This window comes from Morone saxatilis, unplaced genomic scaffold (genome assembly GCF_004916995.1).
Source record: "Morone saxatilis isolate NCDOM2014 unplaced genomic scaffold, NCSU_SB_2.0 Contig22, whole genome shotgun sequence".
Lineage (NCBI taxonomy): Eukaryota > Metazoa > Chordata > Actinopteri > Moronidae > Morone > Morone saxatilis.
Genome location: NW_023339785.1, coordinates 10,452,317 through 10,470,897, shown reverse-complemented (window position 1 = coordinate 10,470,897; position 18,581 = coordinate 10,452,317). Strand labels below are relative to the sequence as shown.

The 18,581-nt window shown below is 39.5% G+C and overlaps 1 protein-coding gene across 2 annotated transcripts in view; it reads right to left on the bottom strand.

Moving 5' to 3' along the window:
* tnmd (tenomodulin) overlaps nucleotides 1-15,721 on the bottom strand; it is a gene marked incomplete at its 5' end in the record, with an annotated part of 42,745 nt that extends 27,024 nt beyond the window's left edge. For both annotated transcript variants that reach the window (XM_035669042.1, XM_035669043.1), the window contains 1 exon segment: nucleotides 15,587-15,721. In XM_035669042.1, the coding sequence (XP_035524935.1) occupies nucleotides 15,587-15,721 (135 nt within the window).
* Nucleotides 15,722-18,581: the final 2,860 nt, after the last annotated feature.

Sequence of the window (18,581 nt, the reverse complement as noted above, 5' to 3'; positions counted from 1 at the left end):
GGCAAATTCCTTGATTTTAGTTTTACTGGGGTTTCGTTGTGTGGAGAACGGATGTTCTTGCCGCCAGCCAGAAAGTCTGTTGGCGTCATGTGCAAAGTCATCGAATTGTTCCCAACAACTCGTAGCGAATCTAGAGACTAGTCAACGGTATGTTAAGGCATATTAAGATGGTAAGTGTGGACTAACTTTCTGTAGATGGCTTTAGCTTCGCTAACGTTTGTTCTATTAATACTTTACAGAGCTCTAGATCGCTATTTTTGAGACTTTCTGTTTGAGAAACACTAAGCTAGGGCGAATTGTTATATTAAACCGGATGTTGACAGTTACAGTTCAGCAAGAAAGGCGAAGAAGAAGGGGGCGTTCCAGTCAGCGAAAACGGGAACCCCCACCAGCACGAGAACGCCCATTTGTGGCTGCAGTTGGATGATATTGCATCTGACACCAACTGCCAGTGACAGAACAGTTACTATTTATTCCTTTGAAGGTGTCGTGTAACCCTGGTAACAGAAAAACCTGTGCTGGGAGTATTTTTAAAACTACAATATTTAAAGGACCAGTTTGTAGGATTTAATGGCATCTAGTGGTGAAGTTGCAGATTGCAACTAACTGAACATTCTCCTTTTCAGGTGTTTAAACACTAATGAAAACATACCTATAAATATTATATTATTATTATTATTAGCCTATATTATAATATTAATATTATATTTCTGCCAATAGATCCTTCTAAATGGTACACACTGGACCCTTAATGTAATTCTTTGTCTAATTTAATTTTTAATTACTAAAATATGCTTAAAATTCTGATCAACAACCACACTAAGCTTTCTTGGCGGCAAATTAAGAGGAGTTTTCCAAAATATAGAGCCAAAGCATGTAGTCTGGACTTTTGTCTGGAAGCTGTATGCATGTACCCAGTCAGTGTGTAATGAAAGGATGCAAAGTCAGACTCTGGCTCTAAATATAAACATTTGTAAGGCGCTGAAACATTTCTGCATTGTAATTAGCACCAGTCTTTTCTGTGGTTTTGTTAAATGTGGAGGTAAATAGCTGCATGCAAGCAATTATGAAACAGTGCCCAAGTTTGCCCTGTTTTTATCTTCAGGAAGTTCTATCAATAGCACCAGTGAACTTAAATGGATGCTTTAACTGAACCTTGAATATTTACTACTCACTCAATTGACATAAAAAATAATGCCAGCTTTTTTTGGTCTTTCTGAAATGTATGATGTTGCATACTTGAAGTTGAACCATGGCATTTTTGTGGTATCTTAATATGTATTTGGAAGACATACACAACTCACAGTCTGAGTGGTTTGTGTAGCATTAAATGGAAAGCTAAAACTAGGTTGGCGTGGGGTTAAAGTGCTTTTGGGAATTCACCCAAGCAATTACTTTAAGCATCAATTTGATGTTAAAATGTTTTACAGCTGCCAATGCCAAAGGCCAGTTAAGGAAAACGCTAAGGTCATTAGCCTTTCAACAAATAAGCTAGAATGTGTCAAGATGCAGAAGCTTAATGGAGCCATCTTCCTAAAGCACATTAACACTGTTAAAACAAACAGCTACTGGCGTGTACCTCCCTTCTGAGCCGCCAGTTTTGTTGTTTGATAGTGTATTTTTCTCATTTTAGCAGATTGCAAACACATGGACGGAGCAATGTCACTCACAGATATTTCCTGCAGAGCTATGATGGCGTTTATTCAAAAAATGAGGGTCAGATTGAAGTCATTCTTACAGGAGCAAAAGCTCCTTTCTATAGTCTCACCATTTTGCACTGTTCAATAATCGCACAAACCCACTGCAGAAGAAAAGATATAAAATTACCTGCTGTCAGAATAGACCAGTATGTAATGCAGACTGTAATGCAGTCACCGGGTAAAAGAAAGTGCATTTACCAAAAAGTGAATTATGACATTTCATCACAAAAAACACTCCTGAAGTGCATTAAACATCATAAATTGATGATACTTAACAACATAAGCGTATCCAAGGGTGGATTTTTCCTTTAATGTGCAGCCATATTACTGTAAATCCATTGAAAACCCCTTCAGAAAAAGTTGTTTATATAGGCATAGTGGTAGTGAAAATGCTTGAGCTTCACAAGATAATGGGTTTGAGTCTTCTGCCCCTTAATCAGATTGGTATCAGATGGGTGTCGGATGGCCGTCTGTCTGGTGAAAATCCACTATGAGATATATTTGAATTTTTTTTTACAGAAGTACAGCAGATCATGTAGGAAGCAATTTGTTTGATTTTAAAGGAATAGCACAACATATTACTTGTTTGTTTAATTCATATAGAAATAGAAATCTAAAATTGAAGCTGTAGCTGTTTTAAGATACATGTTAATCAGTGACCTTTATAAGTTCTGGTAGGTTAGCTGTTTCCCTCTGCAATTGCTTCTTATCTCTAGCTCCATACTAAATGCACAGATATAACGGTGGTATCATTATTCTCATTTAAAGGACCACTGTGTAGGATTCAGTGACATCTAGTGGCAAGTTTGCAGATTACAACCATTTGAATACAGTTCAGCCTTCAAGAAGGGTAGGAGAAACTACAGTGGCTGCTAAACGTGAAAGGTCCTATTTAGAGCCAGTGTTTGGTTTTTGGGTTACTGTAGAAACATGGCGGTACAACATGGTGGCCTCTATTTAAGAGGACCCGCTCACTCTGTAGATAGAAACGTCAACAAAAAACACAACAATTCTTATTTTCATGTGATAATACACTAATGAAAACATACCATTTCTGCCAATAGAGCATCCTAAATGTTACACACTGGACCTTTAACTGTCCAATTATAAAGCAAATAAGCATATTTCCCTATTTCTGTAAAGAGCCTCATATAAATACCATAAACTCATTGCTTGGCTCTTGTGTTTTGGCCCAACTGTAGGTTAAAAATGTTTTCATTGGAGCACTTTGGGCTAAGAAAGTGGAGGAAAGAGGAAATAATACCTTTTTTTAAAACAAAACCAGTTACCAAATAAAAAGGTTCTACCAGGAACACATTTTTGTCAGGAATAATGGAGCGTGGAGATATCTGAGGGCATATGGAATAAATGAAGCACATTTGTGCAGTGTGGAATTTTGGCAGAACTCGCAGACTATCATGCTTCTCCTGTTTTATTTTCATTGCTGAAATCTATTCATTGCGGAGCCTCTGAATATTGAACGTAGCCTACCTTTCTCTTCTGTCAACCTACTCATTCCTGAAAGGGGTGTAATGACCCACTTTCTCTCCTTGTCCCCCAGCGTCTCTGCCGCTTACCACGTTTGACCACCTTGCTTTGGTCGACTACAGTCTGCAGCTGCTGTTAATTTACAGGAGCACTGTGCACCCCTTCTCCAGCTCTGAAGCATATATGACTAATCACACCAGTCATATTAAACAACTTGAACTCTCTCTGGCAATAAATCACCTTGATACGTGCTACTGTGCCCATAATAGAGCTACGTTCAGGAGGGAGGAGGGCAGGGGGAACTTTGGGAGCTATTCAGTACTTTTGGTCAACAAACTATTATGAAACAAACTCAGGGACTGGGACATATTGTTGTTCGATGTGTTGTTTGTTTCTATGATCTCAATAAAAATCAAAGTGGAAACAACAAAGGGTTGTATTTTCTTTGTACAACAGCCCGGGGAATAGGATGTTTCCCCGAACATTTTTGCTTAAAAAGTGCATATTTTCCTTTCTTTTTTTTTTTTTTGCAGATACAACTTTTACAAAATTCTGAATACACAATGTTAGCATTGCAAATATGCCTTAGAGGTTTTTCAAGTCACAAAGTTATGTGTTCAAGCAAATGTGACATCCATCCTACCCAGGCTGAAAATGTTATATTGCTAACTTACATTTAACCAATGTTTGATCTGCTTTCAACATTTTATTTTCAAGTTTTAGCCAAACCTAAGATAAACTAGAAAGAGGAAACAGTGGCTTTTTTCTTTACCTCAATAACACGGAGAAAAAAGGGTTTTCAAACTGGCCAAGAGTATACTTTTTTATCTTCACCTGCCAACTTTAGGAGAGAATAGAGAGACCTCACAGCTCCTTTAAAGATGGTGTTAAATCGCCTTTTTTGGGACATGACAAATGATGTAACAGTAGTATGTATAACAGTCCCCAAATTCCACAAACTAACATGAGATAGATATGTCTAGCACGGCATCAACAACCGGTAAAAAAGTAGCAAAAAATGGAATGAAGTTAAACAACAAAGGCCTGGGCTGAATGTGTCGTGCCATTTCTCTTTTCTGCCTGCCATTGTATTTTTCCATGTTGCATCTTCCCTTTGTACCTCTCCTTGCCTAGTAACCACTGTGCCGAGCTGAAGAACAATCTGCTCCTTGTCAAGAGCGCTGAATGAATCCTGTTGCTTATTGTCTAGGTGAACACGTTATTTGAATACGACCAATCTCCTGTAATAAAAGGGCCGTTGTGGTTTATGAAATATTCATCAAAGGTATCCCCTGGAGACTCGAATGCATTCAGATGCATATCTCAGAATCTGAAACAGACCTCAACAGACATAAGATTGCAAGCAGTGACTGCAAGCTCCTGAACTATGAGACAGACAGTCACAAGGTGGTGACCTCTAGAGTGGATATGTCTCCTTGTCGCTCTGCTGGTTTCCAGCCATTCCACCTCCTAATAAATCAACAAGAGCACACTCTGGGCTCCAGCAGCTAAGTGGCATTTAAGAAACAGCTTGTGAGAGCTGTAAGGCTGCAATTTGGATCATTTAGACGCAAGGCAATAATTTGGCCAGCTGAACGGCATTAACAGCAACCGGAAAGTTTTTAAGCCAGTAAAGCGACTGAAGAAAAAAAAGTCCAAGTAGCATTTTATTAAAAGTCAATGAAGGCTGAACTTCTTGTGGTTCACAAGGGCAAAAATGCTTTCCATTTGCTCAGGTTCGCTCAATATTTGGGATGTGACACATTTAAATTCACTGGCAATTTACCAACAGATGACAATAGATAGTTGCCTTGCTATTTATCAGTAGTGCGTGTACTGCATTTATCTGTGTGCCAACTTATGTGTAAACAAATTGTGCGTGGAAAGCAATAAAAAGGCAGTCCACATTCAGCTTACAGTGAAAATGCCAAGATACTGTTTCAGCTACAAATACCAATAATGGCAGCTAAAGCAGACATCCATGATGTAGTCAGGATGATCAAAGTTAAAATCGCTACAACAAGAGCACGACCACCTCTCCTTCTTCTTTAACACAACACAGCTGACATTCCCAGAAAAGCAAATCCTCCCCCACTACTTCATCTGCACCTTATAACATATAGAACAAGCCAGCTATGCCTGTAACAAGGTAGACTGTTAGAACAATTCCTAACAGAGCTGCTGGGAGATATACAGGCTCATAATTGTTCAAACATTGTTTACACCATGCTTCTGCCTTGAAGACACAATAAAAGAGGCATTGATAGTCCTATGCAGAGACACTGGGCCATCATACTGGGACTATGGGTACTGATGAAAAGCTCTTGGTCTGTTGCCATGGCCCCTGTGTGGGTTGCATGTCAGTGCTGCTCTGCTCTTCTTTTTAATAACACTGAAAAATGCTTTGAAGACCCACTGGGGAAACACAACACATTATGCTCCCAGTGGTCTGTGTCTGTGATTCTACAGCTTAACATTGTTTCATGCTATTAAAAAAACCCAAAAAACTCCACAGCGTCATCATTTGACTCAGTTTTTCAGCACAATTTATTATCAAACCTGCATAGTCCATCATGGTCAGCCACTGATGAAAGACATGCAAATGAAGCACTTTGAAAGAACAAATTACAGTATTTCTTTTCAGTATTTTTTTATGGTTGGACCTAGAAAATTTTGAGAGGATTTTTCCTTTTTTTTTTTTTCTGTGAATGAGATTAATGAGCATGTTTCCTCTCTGTTTGTCATGTGGGGTAAAAAGGTGGCTTTTATTTAAGTATACAAATGAAATGCCCATCCTTGACTATTCGCCAATTTCACTTCCATTAACAACCTGTTTGTGTCCAGTCAAGTGTTGAAAGCTCAGGACACCCACTGACACCCAGCATTGACACTTTGTGCCATCAGCACTCGGTCACAAAGAAACCTGGGTAGGGTGGATTTCCTTCGCAAACCTGAGGGAAAATGTCAAAACAATATTTCTTGTTATCTAGCAGCGGATTCAAATGTATTTTTGTGATCCTGCAGACGTCTTCGGATGTGTTTGGGGAAAAATCAATGTTTAAATCCAACATTTCCACAACCTGTGCGGCAAACTCAACGTACGTTCTAGTGAAGAAGAAGAGCAGAGCGGAACGGTGCAGTCGTTGAAAATATTGGATTTGAACATTGGTTTTGTCCCGGGGAAACATTTTGTGCAGAAAGCTGACATCTGTGAGCTCACAAGAATACCTATGAAGATTATATTTGTTGGATAACAAGTCATAAAAACAGGTCTGCGCATGAGACAAAATTACGGAGCAACATGCGATGAATGAGACAGGGAGCAACAAAGTCTGAACTTCATGGGAATCCCAAACTATAACATGAATATGAAGTCTGACTAATATAATATGAAAAGTTGAATTAATTTGCACACCAAACAACTGTGAAGCAAATAACGCAATGTGATGAATAAATGGTATGATTTAATGATTATTCTATGATCTACAAAAATATCACACCTTCACATTTATTACAGCAACAAATATGTTTTTTTTTGTTAAAATGACTGTACTGTTTAATTGAATTATTAAAGTGATAACATCATATAGCACACTTTATGATCAAACGCCAGTCCTAACAGACAGTAAAAAAAATCTGTTTCTCAGCAGGAATGGATTTTTGATATTAATATGTAGTGTATGATAGCATTGTTGTTAATTAAACCCTGCAACATTTCACCCAGGCTATTATTTGTTCCTGCCAGACAGCTAATGAGCCCCACATTATCTCAGCAAGAGACAAAAGCCCAGAGGACACACTGTACTTTAAGGAGTCTGAGACCCCTGTTGTAACTGGTTAGAAGAAAGCTGTGTTTCCAAAATGACGGGTCTGCGCTCCCACTGGGCAGAGGAACAGAAACATTTAAACAACCATCATCCCCCTCCTACATTTAACATGAAGCGAAACTTCCAATTCATCCATTCATGTTGTAGCTACTCATGCAGGTCAATGGGTTGGTCCCACTGCCACTGTGAATACCAGGAAAAGGATCTTGACAAGCTTTATCACCATCAGCTGACAAAGTGGAGTACATTTTCTGGGCAAATGAGACACAGCAGCCGAACAGCAGCTGTCATCCATCATACTCGTGGTGATGAGTGCTGGATAACTACACATCCAGTATATAAAAAAAAGAGAACTCAAATAATTCAGAGCATTCAGATTTCTTCAAAATATAATGCTTTTTAAATATTAATTGGCTCTTTGGGCAACTGGACCATCAAAAAGCCTGACTGCATTCGCTTTATGTGTTTAAGGGGGTTGACCAAAAGTGCTAATTAGCATGTACATCTGACCCTATAGTGCAAGAAGTTCTCAAACTGTTTCTTTGGAAGCAGAAAAGATTATGCCCCCTAATGTGTAAATTTTGATCAACCAGTAATAACTAGAAACAATGTTTGAATTTTTGTGAACTGTTTCTTTTCAGGCCTGTTTCTCTTCTGTGTGAAAAATGTAACTTAAACTTTGCCCAAACTGCCAGGCTTTTTAGACACAAAAGATGTAAAACTCTCCTGCTATAAATACAGTTATAAACAGTGAACTCGAGAGCAAGATAGGCTTCTTCGTCCTCTGGATTTGATTGACAGTTTTTTTAATGAGAAATGATTCAGTGTTAAAATCCTGTCCATGTTGTAACACGTCTTGTTTTTATCTGAATAAATATAGCGAACATGAATCTCAAAAATTCTCGCTGTTGTTTCTTTACTTTTTTTTTCCTTTGCAATCCACTGCCGCAGATAATAGTGTTATTATTTAAACGGTTTGCTGTAAGAAAGATCTATTCAACTTTACTTTCGCTCTAAAGTTTTGCCCCTCATGTGCACCCTTAAACTATCAATAGTGTGTTAGTTACTTAAAGGTCCAGTGTGTAATATTTAGGAGGATGATTTGGCAGAAACTGAATATTATAGGTATAACTATGTTTTCATTACTGTATAATCCCCTGAATATAGAAATAGTTATGTTTTTGTTACCTTAGAATGAGACGTTTATATCTACAGTTGCTGTGGGTCCACTTCTATGGAGTCTGCCATATTTCTATAGTAGCCCATAAGAGACAACCACACACTGGCATTAGACAGGCATTTTTCGCGCCTATCGCAGCCACCAATAGCTGACTACTTTTATTTTTCTATCGAGTTTTAGTACATTACTTGGCAGACATTGTTAGATAGGGTACAAAAGTGAGGATGCAATTTTAAAGGGTTTAAATTACCGTTTTAATTTCACATGGACTTTAAGTCATAGTAGGTCAGCCCACTAGCTGCATTATCCAGTATGTTAGCATACCATGTTTTACTCTGTGACTTATGGATTTATAACATCTGGAATGAATGTCTCATCATTAATGAGGTTCATTAAAGCTTTAAAAAGTAAGCTGTCTGGCTTACTTCACTCATTTCCTGTGTAAACACTTGAAGTTTCACTGGATGAAAGATCTCCCTTTAAGAGTGTGTTATTTTTTGCTGATTTTTCATGTTTATTTCACCAATCTACAAAAAGCGTAAACAAGCCTGGCATGTCTGAATGCATGTCATTAAAATTACCATTCCAACTTTTAGAGTTGTTACAAGTTGTCATTTTCTCACTCATTTTAAAAAAGGCTAATCAGCTAAGGTTATTTAATATGAAGCGTTAGACTGCACCCTTGACAGAGACCTGCAAGGATGATTTAAATGCTGCTTCATTTCCTCACATATTGAGCAAGGTGACTAATGGGGCAAACACGCAAGAAGTCAATGCAACCTTTTAATTGCTGACAGATATATAGCTTAGCACAGTGACATAGCCAGTTCTCAGAAGAGCGATTTACTAATTTCTAAAATCACGATTCGGCAGAGTACATAGGATCTGCAAATCTGCAACCTCGAATATGTTGAGAAACGACAGATAAACAGAGTATTTCCAGTTTGCTGTTCACTTCTCTGCCTCAGTATTGTGGCTGTGAATGCACACCGAGGCTATAAGCGGTGCAGACTTACTGGGAGAGTGAAAGTGGATGTGAAAGCTCAATCACATTCTAAATTGTACAACAGAGCAGAGGAGTCTACTTGGCAGTCACACTGGTGAGATGGAGAGGAGAGAGAAACAGCGTCTGGATAAGAAAAAAAGAAAGAAGAAAAGGCGAACATTTGTGTCTGTTTACCCACCGCACTGTACATACAACATGCTGCACATGGGCTGCTGGTGGATTGGCAAAATGAAGTATTGGCAATTAAGATGGTGATTTTTTTTCTTCTACACCCATATTATTCTAGCTTCTAAAAAGAGAATCACACACTAAAATGCTGTATGGCACAATAAATAACTCCCGGTGGGCTTTGCAGTGCTGTCACGCTCTCTGTAGCACTCACCGTCCCAGAAGAAGGCAATGTGCCACAACCGCCACGAAGCCTTCCTACCTCAGGCACTCCACTGGCAACAATAAAACAACTCTCTTTTGTTTTTCCCGGTCTGCAACCCCTCCCTCCTCCTCACTGTTCCCTGAGTAGAAGGCATAATGCATCATCTTAGGAGGGAGCCCGTAGCGGCCTAATTTAACAGCCAGGGAGAAACACCAGTGGACACTGGCCTGCTAATGAATGAATGAGCCTGACGTGTAAAATCTGAAAAGATTACAGACTGAGGGGCAGGCCTCCCAAAAGGTCTTGGCAAACCAGCTGTTTAGATAAGCCCCGTTACCTCCCCAGAATAATAATTCCTCCACACGAGACTGAGTAAACAAACAGAGTGTAAAGAGAAGTTAGCACAGTCTTGTTTTATTCTTGGAGACAAACTAAGAAAAGTGTCTGCACGACAGGAAGATAGAATCATATCATGATCAAATCTTGTGTCTCCCTCCCCTGTTGCATGTTGACATCTGGACACCCCTTAGTGTCCTGTTGGGTATACACAGTGTATGAGCAATAAATAAACAAAGGGGGGCCCGGCCTTGAAAAGCCATACACCTGTGACCAGTGGAAAAGCAGCAGGCGCAGCAGTGTTCATTAAAGAAGCCGGTCCTGACAGTGAGGCATTTAAGAGGCCATCAGGAGCGACAACTCAGCAGCTACCTTGGGACCGGAGAGGGAAAGGCGTCAAGGTGAGCAATGCAATTTCAGCTTGAATAATGGAGCACTTTCCTCAGGTCTGACATTCATGTATTTCTCAGGCAGTTTTGCCATACAGCCCAACAGCACCTGTGAGCTATTCAATGTTCCCCAGGAAAAACTGGTTTACAATGTCTACAGGTTCACAATTACTCTGTGCCTGGCTGCTGGTCTGCAGATAATCTTGCTCAAAGTGGTTCATGAATTAAAAATAGCACCAAATATATCAAATCTAATGATATGAAAATTTAGATTTTGGATGCTGTGCAGTACGGAGATGACAAGCAGCAGATACCAACATCTAGATTCTGTTCTTTTTGTCTGAAACGACTCTTAAAATAATTTCGTCAAGGCAAATTATTCTCACTTTTCCGTCGGATTCACCAGCCAGATTCCATTTTCACGGAGTTGCTAATGTAAACTCGTAATAACAGAGGATTAATTTACAAGGAGGCAAAATCCCCTGGTGGGACTTGTGGCCCAGAACAATAATGAGCACATAGTAAACAGACATTTGCCGTAAGCCAAAAGAGAATGCAGAGGCACCTGATCTACACACTGAAACACACAATGTACACTGATGCATACACAGTCACACTCCTACAAGCACAACCACGCCCTCACACAAACTCACACAAACAAACACACAGGCAGAGGAAATGATGGCAAACTTCCCCAGGCCTCTGTAACAACATATGTTTTCAGGTAATTAAAAGAAGAACCCAAGCGGTTATCATGTCATACTGAAATACAATACGTAGAGCAAATTACCATTCTGTGGTTATTTATACAAAGCCGGGTGCACAAGGTCACGCTGCTTTGGTGAAGTGTTTGTGGCCGTACGCGTGCTGTGGTTTGGACTAATTATAATGCTAAGGTCAAAGTGCTATGTAATGTCTGATACCTAGTATGTAATGTGTGTGTGTGGGTGTGATTGTATCATTTGAGTGATAGCTATTAGTAATTGTATTTAATCCAAGCACATAAGTTAAACCTTTGACTGAGAAAAAAATAAATTTAAGCAGTAGTCTGTTTGCAAGTTGCATTTGGAGAACGTGCAAGAACCGATCAACTAATAGGAAAACAATGTTTTTAATAATTAGATCTAAGTGACCATTAGGGCGTCCTTCCCTTGTTATCCCTAAGGCTGTCCATTCTCAGATTTGTCAGGTTTGATCCTTCACTTGAAAAAGTCCAACTGAGAGCCCAGTAGTACCTGCAAGTAAAGCGCCATACTGTTCAACACCAGCGTCTGAGCGACTTTAGGCTACTTCCTAGTGTTCTCACGCACCCGTTTCACTTAAACTGTGAAAGGATGTGAGTCTAACAGATAGTTTGCACTTCTCACATTCTCTGTTGTTGAATCCGTCAAAACAGCTGGAGAAAACACATCAGGAACTTTCTCTACAAACTTGCGAATCTGTTCCTGCATACTTATAATGCTTTTGTTTTTCAATGATTACCACTTTCAAATGTTTGTGCTCACTCTATAGTATGGCCAATATGTTAACATAATTATGTTTCATATATTACATTTGTAACCATGGTTCTGTGACTGATGTGTTTACAAACAGTTATTGCAGTTACAGTTAAACAGCAGAAATGGAGCAACATTAGTATTCATTTGGGGATGCATTTCTAGGGCCGATATTCAGTCCTTTTAATTCTCTACCAAGTCCTGAGGGAAATATCTGGCTTTGTATCTGCTAAATGTTCCATTATGTTCACCTGCTAACTTTATCTGTTAGGCTCTTATGTTGTGTCTCAATTTGAATACTTCCATACTTACACCCTGTTCATATAGGCCGCCTGAGGAGCGTGTGGCGCCTCTGGCGCATGACGGCTGCTGACACGCTCTTGATGTTAACGCCACGAGTGTGTCAGCTGCATGGCTGCTGCAGAGCTGCTGCTGCCAGCCTTATGCTTCACTATACACTTTTCCCTGTATAATGTCCATGAAAAACCGAAATGTTCATATCATCTGATTTACAATGTAATATAGTTTAAACGTAAAGGTGAAGAAAGCAGTCATGTGTGGTTTGTTTATCCGAGAGAGCGAGAGAGAGAGAGGGAGAGAGCACAGTGGAAAGATTCTTCATCGGCTAATTTTCACAAGTAAAGTCATGTTAAATAAAAGACTACTGCAGTGCTTTTACTTTGAAAAGGAAGTTTAAACTGTAGCCTACAAAATGGCTTGCGGCAAAAATAGGTGAGACCTCAACCAAGGCCGAAATTTTGATTTCAGAGGTGGGGGGACACAAGTATTTTTTAATAGAAGCTCTTTGCATTCACTGTGTGGTTTTGTGAAGTTCTGTCTGAGTTATTCTTGGTACTTTTAAGTTTAACTTTTTCCCTTTTTGGGGTTTTGACTGGTCTGTAAAATGTGTAAGCAACTAACATCTTCACCCAATTCTGGTTTACTTGTTAGTCAGCACTCATGTTGAGTACTTTACCGATTTCGGACTTCTAAGAAAGAAGTCTCTTACGTCCACGTTTTTCTTTTTTTTGCGCTAATCAAAGCACACCACGACGTACGGCCGCGCAGTGGGACTGCGCGATTACGACATGACAGCCAAGTTTCGAGAACGTTGCATGTAAATGACACATCTGAGCTATCACGAATCCTTCTAGCTGAACGTGACCGGCAGAAAAACGCCCGATTATACAGTGGGCAGATTAATAACGACTGCGCTGGGCACAGCAGGCGGAGTGGCAAGCAAGATTGCGAGTGACAGCACGGGGACGGCCAATCACACAAGAACCGGCAGCAGCCAATCCGAGGAGCTTGTGGGCGGGTCTTAAACCATAGAATATATACATTATATACTGTATTATATGTCTATGGTATAAATTAAGGGAAACAGGCTTCAGCTCGGGCGCCGTTTTCTGCTTTGGTCCTAGTGGCTGACGTGTCTCTGTTTACAATAGCAAAAAACAATTTGCTTGGTCAGTAAACACTGCAGGGGGACCAAACGGCTTTGAAAGTGCAGGGGACATGTCCCCTGTGCCCCCCCCCCCAAATTACGTCCGTGACCTCAACTCTCTAGTGATGCGCCGCTGCAGACGCAGTTGAGATGCAGTGTGGGCAGTGTGACTGCTCTAATCTGGTAACATGGACACCAAAATAAAAATCAAGATGTTCCGCCAAGCACATGCTAGACACGGCGGTGTATCTATCTAACACTGTCAAAATGCAGTGCACTGCAAGTACCTGGATGGTTCGCTCATAATGGTCAAAAAGTTGAGTGTGGAATGGTGGACACTCCTGACACTCAGTGGTCGCCATTTTCACTACGTAGCGGAAGGGGAGAGACCACTGGAACATACCGGTACATTTTCCGGTTCTATAATTATATTGTTTGCTCCTCTCTAAACTGTTCATCAAGCTGCTTAAGAGGTACCAAAGAAAGAAAAAATAGCTATGCTAACCTAGCTAACTAATGTATCTTTGCTCTCTGTCGCTAAAAGTTGAAGATTGATTGGCATATTATTGGTTGAAATTGATTAGTTCATACTTATGTAAGCATGCGTCACATTTTATTTTATATTGGTTTTTGATATAAAAATACATACAATACAATATAACTGAGGATGAAATCTTAAAGGGTTAAAATGACGTTTCTCATTTCACCCGGACTTTAAAACAGATATATTCCACATGTTCAAGGACTCTGACAGAAGCCCAATACTTCACCAGAATGCTCATGTTTGTCCTCAAATAAGAAAATACAACGCCCACACAACTGTTTTCTAAAATGAATGATGTACTCTCCCTTTGGCTTCAGATGCAGTGCTCTGATGCCCAGATTCTATACATGTAGGTGCCAGATGCTGCTTAGGATTAGCTGGTGAGTCAAGAAGCGTCCTGCTGCGTTGCACCCAACACCCGTTCACCACACAAGGTCTTGGCTGCCACAATGATGCAGGAGAACTAATCTGTCCATCCATCAATCCATCTCTTTATCTTCGGAGTAGTCCCTAGATAGTTTTTCTGAGGATACATACCTGAGTTTTACCATTCCTCTGTGTCTGAGGGAGCTTCCTTCCCATCTGACAGACAGGTGATTCTCCTTTGAAGTGGCTCCATCTTACTTGCTGATGTGGAGGCCAGACAATGAGCCTCCCCCTCAAGACCCCATTAAAGCAAAACCCAGGGTCCACAGGTTTGATATTCATTGCCTGGGCAACCTCTGCCATCAACACATTTTGTGCCACGTGAGAATGATCACAGCTTATTAAAGTGGAAATAATGACTGCTCTACCTCCGGCATGAAATATTTAACAAGGACAAAGGAGATGGCTCAAAGGTGATTCAATAATATCTGTGTTGAAAGGGGAGAACGTAGACCGTAATACCGTCTACACAGGAAGTGCAGATGAACCTTGGACCTTGGACAGTATGCAATTGGAATTTGTATCTAAATGGAAGCACAAATAGAAAAATAATGGCATAATGGCAAAGATATTGAAATAACAGCAAGCAACATATTGCACGATACATTTCCCTCCATTTACCTCATAGCATTTACAGTAAACACAAAGCAGCTTTCAGCTTTGAAATGTACTGTATGTACTCGTTTTTAACAATAATTTTATTGTAATAATTTTCTCTTTCGCAACTGTGCTCAGAACCTATAGAGCTTCCAATTTCTGGATGTGAAATTGATGTATTTTTCCTTCTAGCTCTGGTAAATTAGCTTTTTTGCCTCCCTGGGAAAGAAGCAGAGTGAAAATGTTCTCCATCAAGAGTGATTGAATTGGATTTTACAAGATGAATTGCCAGGACAAGAGTTTATCCCAATTACATTGCCAAGAGGTTTCAGTCCTGCTGCAGCCACTCTGGTCAACAGCAATTAGGGTCAGCTTTGAGTTATCAGGATCCGTACAATGTGAGCAGAAAGTAGATAAATGCAACAGGCCAGCATATGCAACAGTAAAAAAGCGGTTTGTGGTCTGGTCCAAGAATTTATAAAATTACAGATCTGACAGCCAAAACACGAGCAGAGCAAAACACAGCTGTCTTTTCTGTAGCCCACACATCTTTTAATCTAGCAGAATACAATACAGACTGCAGGGACTGCCTCTGACTCTTTGTGTGGCCGTCCATTTTCCTTACTTGAGTATTTTTTTTTCTTTGATGTAACCTGTATGATTTGCTGATGTGGAGACTCAGGGTGTCTTTCATCTGTCTCTCATCAAGACCACACTTACCACAGACTGGCAATAAGGCTGATGACTTGCCAACAATGAGGTGATATTTAGTCTTACCTTCCCCAGACTGGGGCTCCACAGATATCTCAGGCTGAAAATGCAGAGAGCCAAAACAAGGAAGACCAGAGCCAGAACCAGAGCCACTCGCTGGTAGGTGTGGTACTTGGCCTTCTTCTCTTTTCCCACCTCAACCTGCAAACAATTCAGTTCAATATCACGTATGGTATATTTATATGACCAAAAAACCCTAAACAATTGCAGCTCACAACCTAACTGATAAATAGTTACATATATAGTAAGAATAGTTTTACATTTTGCTTTTTTGTCAAGAGTTAGATAAGAATATTGATACCACTCATATCTGTTATCTATGAAAGCCCATTTCTGCCAATGGGATGAAAAGAAGTCTATTTTAAGTCATTATAATGTGAAATCTTCTTAAAATAAAGACGTAGTGTCTCTAAATAATGAGAAACTGTGTCTAAATCGCAATATCATTTAATGTGGTCAAAACGGAAAAATCAGTAAATCAGTCTGCACTGATTTATGAATGAATGGGGTTATTCTTACATAATAGCTGCTTTGTAATGTATCAAAAGCTTTTTATCAGTTCATGAAACTCCTGTAGCAGGACTGATATGTTGATAGATCCACAGTCTCTTCAGTGTCGCACCAGAGCGTCATGCTGTTTCACACATACCTGCAAGTATAACAATCGCTGGTAGGTGACCTCACACAACCCCCTGTATTATTGCCAGTGGTTCTGGACAGAGCCAGGCTAGTTGTTTCCCTCAGTTTTCAGTCTTTATGCTAAATTAAGCTAATTTGCTGCTGTAGCGTCATATATAGTTCTGGCATTTTTGACCAACAATCATTTCAACTTCTTTTCTGCCAAATGAATGCTTTGTTGTAGAATTTGTGAACAAAACACACTACCGTAGCTGGAGAATTCATCCAAAAACAGATGTTAATTGATTTAGTTGCATATTACTTTTCCAGTTTTCTCAACAGTGGATTTTCTAGCTTTTACTCGCCATTAGCGTAGATAGGCTTGTATTGTTATTTATTTTTTATTATCAAAGAATCAAACAGTCTCTGCAGTTGTTCTACTTTTGTACCGATGATTCAACCAGGAGAGTTTTATGTCCATCCAAGCTGAAGTGCTCCAACTATGAGTCATATCATTGTCTAAGGGAAAAACGAACAGGGATTTTTCATCCAGATCAAGGGTCACCTGAAAAAGTTCCTCCCACTTCGCAACTCAGTTTAATGGAGCTATGTGAGAGCAATATCAATATTGTCATCTAAATTTTTAGCAAGAAATGTTTCCCAAAATGCCCAGCTATTGCTTTAATTTACCATTTTCATGTTTAAATAAATATTTCCTTTCCTTATATGTCCATATTCCTTTTAATCTAGAGATGCCACTTGATTTGGTCACTTTACAAAATGCATCTACCTGTGAGGCTACTGAAGAAAAAAAATATATAACCATCCTCATGCCAAGCACATTGAAGAACAGACTGCTACAAGTGCCACAGAAAGGTTATGTTCATTAAACTTTTCCTCAAATGAAAACTCTGCCCACTGTAGTCAATTCCCCAAGCTTAAGGCCACAAATTAATAAAGACAGGCTTTTGTTCCACCACAGCTCCAGCAGGGAGAGAATGAACGATTCTCATTCACACTGGACCACTTTTGAAGGTCTCAAAGGACAACAGAAAAGCAGATATGTAAAAAGAAAAAAAACAAAAAACAGAACCAACTTCAATTAGGGAAATTGGTGTTGCTTATCTTCGTGTATTTTAAAATGATGATAAAGCAGCTTTGGTTTTCTATTGTGGCTGAGGTTGTTACAGTAGTTAAGCTGCAGTAGATTAACATGCTGAGTTCTTTAAATAATTTGTAGTAATTATTTTTGAATAATAGCGTGATTTTTGTCACCTTTGGACTTATTATTATGTTAAAATAATTATCCAAAATAGTCCAGAATAATTATATTTAGCCTTTTTAGAATGTTTTTTTGCAAAGTACAGTGTGTAGGTGGCATGATGTACAGGAGGAAATATGATTTTGCAATTATGGCATACAGTGTGCTTGTTGAATATGGATTGAATATCTTATTCCTGGTAAATGCATCAGCAGCACGACTTTGGGGGAGAACAGAGGACACATTCTTTAAACCTAAAACCTTAAACCAAACCATTGCCATTAATTAATCCTACATTGTTACCATTCTTTATTTGACATATTAGAGACAGTAACCAGAGAAATATGAGGCTCAAAGTATTGTACATTCTTGATTCATGATGAAAAATAGAGGGCTACAATCGAAGGGCCAGAAATTCCTTACATTGTGAATTTCTCAGAGTGAAGAAAAAACAGTGGCTGAAATCCTTCACTCTCCAGTGGGAGGTTGCATAAGCAGTGGAAACTTAACTAGAGGACAAACCTCTCTCTGCCTGTGCTTTGAATATCGAATACTCAGAGGAAGGAGGTGGGCTTGAGAGACAGCTAGACAGACAGACATACAGGCAGACAGAAATAAAGGCAAGGATGGAGACAGAGTGAGCAGTCTGAGTGTGCAGCACCCGCCAACCAGTGTTTAAAGGTTTAGGAGTTCAGAATCAGCCAGGCAATTCCTCTTGAGCTTTGTGAGGAAGAGTGCCCGGAGCCCCCTGCTGTTATCATGCAAAGAAAGAGCACTTCCTCAAGAAAACAACTGAAAGAGAGAAGTAGCCTATATAACCAAAAAGCAGAGGCAGTGGTTTATCGCAGTGGGGGATGCTCATATAAGCATTTTAATGCCTGTGAAAAGTATTCTGAAATAAGAAGCCACCGGTGATATTTAAAATAATATTGATTATCCATCCATCACTTACTTTATACTGTATTTGTAGTGAGTTTCTGGTGGAACAGTTGCACTTTCTTTGATGGACAGTAAAAGAGCTTACTTTTTCATATACATATAAAAAGATAATAATATTATGCAGTGAAGTTACTTGCCCCTATTGCTCTATTTTTCACACGTTCTGCAACAAGTGAAGTATGA